The 8,881-nt window shown below is 37.8% G+C and overlaps 1 protein-coding gene across 1 annotated transcript in view; it reads left to right on the forward strand.

The window, feature by feature from the left end:
- Window positions 1–8,881, forward strand: part of LOC105618089 — a 253,179-nt gene that overhangs the window by 98,779 nt on the left and 145,519 nt on the right. The window contains exon 3 of the mRNA XM_012199629.1: window positions 6,453–6,590. Within this exon, the coding sequence (XP_012055019.1) occupies window positions 6,453–6,590 (138 nt within the window). The remainder of the gene's footprint in view (window positions 1–6,452; window positions 6,591–8,881) is intronic.

The raw sequence follows: 8,881 nt of genomic DNA on the forward strand, positions 1-8,881 counted from the left end.
AGAGAGAGAGAGAGAGACACCAGGGGATACGACCGAGATAATGGCGCCGGCTTACGTCGCACAAAGGCGGCGAGGATGCCGGGGCCGTGCTCCCGAGGTCGGACTCGTAACGCGACACTTGTGCGCTACGGCTTAAGTTTCGTAATACCACTCTCGGGTGACTGCGATACAGAAGATACAACCGCCACCAACGGTCGAGGGGAAACCGCGGGAGACTTAATACAATTTACATATCCTCGACTGTATGCCGCGCGATCTTCGCGGTGTTCACCAATTCGCATCGAGAATGGCTCTTCGCTGTCATCAAGATTGTTCGCGTTCTCATGCTTGCGTTTTTTGCACTCAGTATCTTTGCTTTCTCTCTTTTTTCAATGTCCGATATAGTATATTTATCTCGTTTTAAGTGCAAAAATTTTTAGAAATTTTAAGCAATGCGAGCAAATATTTTTATTAGTTCGTCGGACATTAGCCATGCGAGAACGACACGTGCGGGAAAACATGAACATTTTGATAAAACAAACTTTAAACTTAACACATGAACGCTGTTGGTTGAAAATTTATGAGAACGCTCTTTTGTGCCACGTGTCCTTCAATGTTTAATTAAATTTCAAGAAGAGCTTAAAGAATGATTAGAAATGGTTTCTGTTGCAATTGCTTCAACAGCAAGAAGAAGAAGCTTTCTGCGACTACTAATTTTAGGAGAATTTTTTAAATACTTGTAAAGAAGAAATGTATTAAGTGCTGAAATTGCACGCTTTTGAATTTGCGCTGTTTTCAATAGTGGAGATTCGCGGTTAATACCTATATAAACGTCGATTATTTTGTGAACGCGCAACAGTCAAGTCCTTTTACAATTTTCTGCATTTAATCGTCAAGAAGAACGCATCTCCTAATTTGCTAACCGGCTTGTCGAATACCGAGTTTTTATTAATTATTCTCGCGTCCCCGTCGAATCGATGATTACATCGAATTCCGCGAATTCGCGCAAATACGCCAGGGATCGACACGACGAGTAATTACGAGTGCGAATAAACGCGAGAGAAGCCGGCGTCGCTTATAATTAAACGCATTCCTCTCTTTTTTTTGATTCTCTTTCATAGCGAGATAAAATTTGCAAGAACTCTGATATCACCGTAGTACGTTCGCATTCACATTTCGCATTCACGCGCGCAATTTCGATATGATACCGAACGCTATTTCGGCTGATTTACACGATAAACGAGCGCGTTTATATATACCGTAAAATAAGCGGCGGTTCTATTTACCGAACGCTGAAATATGATGCTTTTAATGAAATTATATTCAGCAATTGACCGAAAACCAAGCGATTACCGGATAGACGCGTGCAGTTCGGAGCAGTTACCGTGCTCTAATTTTCTATGCTCTTGAGTGACATCCTTTTACAATTATTATTATTATTATTCCAATTTGTATCATTAGTTAACGCATGAAAAACTCATTTGAAAAACGCTATTTTTTTTGCATGCGCAGGTATTATTATTTTACAATTATTTTCGAGCAGTTATGAAACAATTATATATTTCTTTCTTCAATATTTCTCTCTCTCGAATATTTTCCTGAAAATATTCTATCATTCGATACATTTACATGTGCGTGATGCAACGTGTCGAATTCGCGCGAGACTTTCGCAGCGATGCGAGAATCGAGCATTAAAAACGCTCGACCCGATACCGACGTCGAATTTTGGCACGCTGAAAGATACGCGAACGCGAGGGATTAACCGATCGACCGGTCGAGCTATCAGAATCGATGATACGAAAAGCCGGGGATCTCCATCAAACTGATAACGCATATTCGCGTAATGCGTCGACGTGTATCGTGGGGCTGGCAGGAACGCGAGGGAGGACATATGAGAAGGGCGGAGGGGAGGGGGAGGGATGTGAAAGGCTCGGAGATGGGTGCTGCAAGGTAAACGATATTTACGTGGCTGGAAGATCGATAGCAATTTAGCCACCCTTCGCCGTTCTGAACACTTCCCGGCGGCGACGGTGGTGGTGCACAGCCGCATCATCCCCCATTCTCTCCCTTGCTCACCCATCGTTACGCAGGTACGTCCACCATCACCTCTGCTATGCTTCCTTCCTCTTGCTCCAGCCTTCCATCTTCGTTCGTCTTCCTCCCAGTATTCTTCGCAACGCGGCCTAGTCAGTACTCATCCATATACATCGAGAAAATTAATATCTGGGCTTCGTCGGGTTCGTTCGCGCGCGCTGTGAATAAACCCAGTTGCGCCACCCGGGTTTCCAACTCACCCCCATCTAAAGCATCCTTCGTTCTTCCCTTTCGCCCCTTTCTCGCGCTGGCAGCGATCAACGTCGCGCATCTTCCTCTCCCCGTACCGTCGCTTTTTTGCCACGCGTGAATGGCTCTTACTCCCGACTGTAATAACGTCGTTTAGCGCCAGCTTCGCTTAAATAAATTTCTTTGTTATTTTTGCTTGCTATAGAATAGCGATGTTGCGGGAAATTTTTTTTATACGGCGTAACGTTACACATGGCTATCTTCCTCGGAATTTAAACGTAACTCAAGTTAATCATGCGAATTGCTCCGAGCGTGGCATATTGCACGTTAACTGCGAAATGTATTCATAATGAGAATACTTTGATACAAGCAACACCGAGTGCTGGGTTAATGTTAATAATAGCGCCGAGAGAATTGCAATTTTTCCTTTGTTGCCGTTTTCTCCCGAAAGATCCTGCGCAACCGACATTTTCTATTATCACGTAATCCTTTCTTTATTACTTGCAGAAAGCTTAATACTCTCGTTCTTCGAAGATAAATGTATCGCTACGATGATTAATACGTGTCCGAACAAAAATTCAATTCGAAACTGTAATGTGAGTATACGATACGTTTCACGTATGTCGGCTACACATCACATTTCTATTGTGAAAATCCGTAAAAATTATATTGACATACTACGTGTTTATTTTCTGAATTACGTTTTAACATTACATTATTCGAAAGTATAAGAACAATGCTGCATCAGTATCTCGTTAAAAAATTACGCATGTTTCCAATTTCCTTGTGGGTTTTTGAAATAAAAAAAAAAATTCAAACATTTTTCAATTCACGTAGGTGATATTTTCGAGAGAAATACGCGAGAATTTTAATGCAATAATTCACATCGATATCCGATCTTTCGCCATGTCGTGTATTTTTCACAAGCATGGGTTACTATCACCCTTATTCGTCATTCTGCCGCACGTCGACGTTGTAACCAGGGGTAACGTCCGGCGTAGCCGCGCGCACGCCGCTTATATTTACATATTTAACTAACCCAACGGCGCGAGCATTAACGCAAACACAGACGGATAATCCGGAATATATTAATCCGTGGCGGGCGCATACCATCGCTTTGAATTAACGTGAATATTCCTGTGTAAGCCCCCGCACGCGCAGCAACGTCGAATCGGACGAGTGCACCACCTCGCATGCATATTACAGGTATGTTAATGTGCTTTCTCTCCCTCTCTCTCCCTGTTATCTCCCTCAGTCTCATGACATAGCCGTTCCCGCGATGCAGTCGGATGCGCACTTTAACGATGTAAGTGGAGAACGAGGGAGAGCGGAAACGATGAAGCGCGCGACACGACTGTACGTGCTATCGGAATGTCCTTCTTGTCTCCCTTCGAGCGAGTTAATCTGTCTCTCGGGGGAAATGAAATACACCGGGAACAAATCGTATTAATGCAGGGACAAACAAGTGGCGCTTTGAATGCGATAAGTGTAGTCCATATATGAAACGAACGATTTTGTTGAAGTATCTAAAAATTTAACTAGATATAGATCTGCAAATAATTTTGTTTGGAACATCATAATAATTATGGACATGTAAACTTGTTAGAATATTAAAACTTTTTGTCATGAACGTTTAGTATTTTACATAATTATTTTGATGATCAAACAAAATTATTTTCTCTATATTAGATTTACATCAAACTATATTTTTTTAGATTTACTTTTTAGCAAAACTTTTTCTTCAGTGTATCGACTGTATTCGTGTAACGAAACGCTACTCTTTATTTTTATTTCGGGTATACATTTCTGAGAAAAAGAATATTTTGTTTATAAAAATTGATTTATCTTTTTAGTTTAACAACAAATAAACAATTACGTGTGGTATTATGACAACGTCGCTTGGTTATTATATAATGTTATAACACATTATACCGGAGTTAATGTGTGTCAATATTATTATTGACGTGTACAAAATATATCCATCGGTATAAAGCCTGAATCTGGTCGGTTTTAGCAGAAAACGATATTTGCCCGCAACATCAACTATTGTTATCAGTATTCTATTGACTACCAACGTAAATTGACTGATTCGAGAGAATGCGATTTTGCGTTATTATTGAGGCTTATTAGGATATATATTGGTAGCCTCTGAACAATGTCAACATCTGCGTTGTCTATCGATATTTGCAATATATATTTTCCGCGAGATGTGTAAGTCCGATGATGAGAGGACAGGTCGAAAACCACGGACGACAGAGCTTCCGTAAGCCGCTTTCGTCCGTATCCTCGAGGGGATTTAAGTCCCGACTCGTGCAGATCAAATTGTCGTCAAATATTTACAAGTAAGGAGCCATTCGTCGTGTGCAGCGCTTCGAATGTGTCGTCGTAATGTTGCCGTACTTGTCACGTCGCGTCAGAATCGACGCAGATGAAGACGCCGCGCCGTGCCGTGTCGACGATGACGCCATACTCTTTTTGCGCCGTCACGCGCTCGCCGAATGCGCTGTTTGAATTTTAATACATCGTAAAATCGTGGTGATTCCTACCCGGGTTAATTCTCGATCCCTCATCGAATCGAGTATGAGCGCATATTTTTTTATTGATCTCGATTTTATCATCGTTTTTGAAGGAAAAGGTCTTTTTAAATCGAAGTATTGCTCGTCTTTTATCTCATTCCTTATTCTTCATAGTGAATGAAGAATAAAAACGTTCATGTAAATTTTGTTAAAGATCTATGCACATTTCATCGGTTGTATTTTGATAGAAGAGAAATTTTTGCATCTTTTTTTTAGACTTTGAATGAATTCTTTTTGTAAATCATAATCATATTGATTAGAAATCTAAACTAAAATCGATATTGTTTTGATCGGAATGTAATTAACTTTGAAGTAAATGCACTTAATGAAAGTAGCTGATACTCTAAAATGCACAAAGTTTGGCACATAGCCGTATATCCTCGTTGTATCATGGAAACCATCCGGAGTCTTGAGAGATCTTCACTGCCTGCGAGATCTTTCAAGTGTGCTCCAGCGTTGTTACCGTGTAGTGGCGAGATATGCGAAAGATATGCAAGCTACGCTGCTCTTATGCTCTTATGCCGCTGAGAAATGCTCGTTTTAACTCGTAACGGGTAATAATTTTGTCACCCCTTGATAATAGAATAACAATACAATCAACGATCAATGAGTATCTTAAATTTAGATATATAATGTTTAATGATTATTTTGAAATGATAATTTCTTGAAACGTATTTATATCGCTACTTTTAGAAATACACGTCATGAAAGTATCGAGAAATAGAATAATTTTATTGACACATGAATGTCTCTTCTAAAAATTTGCAGAGAATTCTCGAAAAAATCGGTGACTATAATTTTCTGAATAAGTGTGCAGAAACGCGCCGCAATTCGTGTTTATAGAAAGTTATTTTTGTAGTACGCACTTTTAGCATGCGAAGAATGTCATTCGTTTGTCAACGCCGATCACCTGTCAATTTCAAAATTGCGTAAGGTTGGCATTGAGACGAATCGAAATCAGCGTCGAAAGAGATTTTATGCGAAGAGTCAGTTATTTTCTCTGAGTCATGTATCTTTATTTTTGAATGTATTTGTTATTGTATGTATACAAATATAAATGATCTTAAAATTAGGGTTGAGTCGAAATAGAAATATTCACTATAAATATATCTATCATCAATTAAAAACTATTTATATTCACCTTGAATGAATAGGCATCATATCGAATATATGGAATAATGAATATATAATATATTCGACATTGCCTATTTATTCAGGATAAATATAAACATCTTTGCATTGATGAATATATTCAAAATTTCTATCAATATAATATCATATCAAAATTTTCATTCGATATCGACAAGCCTATCCAAAATATATAGCATGTTGAAAGACTTCTTACATTTGCTGTTGCGTTAATCGAATAAGCTTTATCTTCCAATATTCCAATATTCTAAACGAGGAGTTACATCTGATAAAAAATTATTATAATTATATAGTTGATTAAGTAATTAATGAGTTATAATTAATTAATCAGTTAATAATTATAATAAATTGTTAATTTTACTTTGCATTTAGATCCATAAGAAAAATTAATTAACTTTATTTATGATATAAGTTTCTACATATAATGATATTAACAACATTTAATATTTTACTTTCGTGTTTCAGGAAATGGGAACTTAGAATTGTTTGATAGTGAGAGCGGACCGGACCTCACACTATCACCTCAAACCTTCACGTCAACGGCGGAGGCCTTCATCAATGACAATAGCGACAGTCTCGGGGTTCCAGGAGACAACGATACCGGTAAGTCATCTCTATTCAGTTAAATCAAACGATCCTCATTCGAGATGAAAAAAATCGCAATCTCTTAATACAGGAAGAGGAAATGAATTCTGGTCGAAAATTAGACTTCCATAATTAATAGAATTCCATAAATAATAGAAAGAGATTTTTAATATATATTAGGTAGACGCAAGAAGTCGTAAATAAATATCAAAAAATGATGTATTTTTTATTTAGTTTAATTCAGATGATAACAACAGAGTTTCGTAGCGCGCGCATCGTATACTGTTATAATCAAAATGCTTAATTTCTCAATTTCGACTTAGACTAAGACGATGAATCACAGGATAACCACGACAATGCAATTCGCATGACAATGATTTTAACGCGCGACTTCCCGTAATTCGATTTAATTCAATCTGCGAGAGTGCAAAACGTCGATGGGGCGCCGAGTCGTTAAGCGCCGGAACATGGGACAATGCATTAACGTAATTGTTGCTCTCCTCGTCAACGGCACGTAGGAACAGCGGTTATAACTAGTTCGAACAAGTCAGAGGGAGAGGAAAAGCCGTTGTCGCGCGTGTGCCGCGACACATAATGCCTATTGTTTCCGACAAGTATAAGGGGCCACCGTCAGGACAGTCGTGCACAAGTGTAACGCGCACGCTTTGTTTCTTGGAGAAATGTTGAAGGACAATCAGGACCGGTGGATATAGCAGTAATTTCAATTATTATTATATTCTACTTCCCTCGAGCGGAGATAGCTATTGAGAAAAATATGATAATTTTTATATTACAATATTTATTGAAGGAAATATCATATCAATTTGAACATAAAATGATATATTCAGGTGTATTAATTTACAATTAACAAAATTTATTTGCTTAAGAATAGCTTTATTATATTAATCATCCTAGTTTTAACGCAATATTAATGTAATGTTTTTAAACTTCTGGCAAAATCCCTCTGGCTCTACAAAATGTATTATACATTCGACCTTTGATATTATTTTCTAAATAGCAACTTTCAACAAACTTGTGTATGATGAATCATATATTCTATTTATAAAATGCGATGCAAAACATCGTGCAGCTTGCAGTTCTTAGTGACGTCATTAACATCAGAGTGTATTTTCCATATAAACTCTAACGAATGCAGGTTGAGCCAAAAAATCATAATCAGTACACATCAAAATATATGTTTCGCACAAGTTGTTCCAAGAGGTACTTTTATACAAAGAAGATGTCATTAATTAGGTATATGCGAAGAATATCGTTTGGCGTATACGCTTCGTCGATTTTGCCGCAAGAATGAATATTGCCACATCGTAGGATCGATATCGTGAATCAGTAGACCGGTGTCATTCAGCTCGTCTCGTCGAGTGAGATTTCGCGAGCCAAAAACGTACTCGACGGTCACGAAACACGAGCCAATAATCATACACGTCATCGCGGTATTCGCATATTTCCGCAAGACACATTTCATCTTCGCTATTATCGAAATTGACACACTTCTTATTTGACTATCGCAAATGAAGCAGTTTTCATCAATAGTTAAAAAAATTCGTATTGAACATTTAAAAATGATTTCTTAGATAATTTAAAATCGCAAAAATTTTATCTACTACCTCTTTACAATCTTTGAATTCTACAATTTTATTGAATTAAAAAAAGTAAATCTAAAAGTGTAGGACGCTCAAATTAGTTGCTAAAAACTTTTTACAGTATTGCTCTTCATGTTTAAATTTCCTACATAAATATTTTGATGATCCAATAAAATTATTTTTAGATTTGTATTTACCTAAATTTTTTAATATTTTTTCAAAATTATTCTTTCTGTGTAAATATGTATCTTGGGGGTGGGGAGGGGTGCAACGAAGTTTTAAATAAAAGTTTTATCACGGATCTACATACTTAAAATTAGTCGAAGAATACGGTTAAATCCATAAATCTTAAAATTGATTCAGAATAGTTACATAACTTTGTATAATATTCTGATTTAATAAACCTTGCGAAACAACTCGTAGTTCGAGCACTTTTCATCTCGCTTTACAGCTCGTATTCTCTTATTCCCTATATTTCGCGGTAAGGGAAATTCTCCTCATCATTCTTTGGTCCTCGTATACGTTGAATGGATTTATTGGAGAGTTGGTTTGCAATGGATGAAACATGTCAAAGGGAGAGAGAGAGAGAGAGAGAGAGAGAGAGAGAGGAGGAGGGAGGGAGGGAAGGAAGGAAGGAGACGACGACGTACGTTGTTCACCAACTAACTAACGAACGCGCGGTCGGTCGGCGTCCGTCCTTATTAGTAA

The sequence above is a fragment of the Atta cephalotes genome (assembly GCF_000143395.1).
Source record: "Atta cephalotes unplaced genomic scaffold scaffold00015, whole genome shotgun sequence".
NCBI lineage: Eukaryota > Metazoa > Arthropoda > Insecta > Hymenoptera > Formicidae > Atta > Atta cephalotes.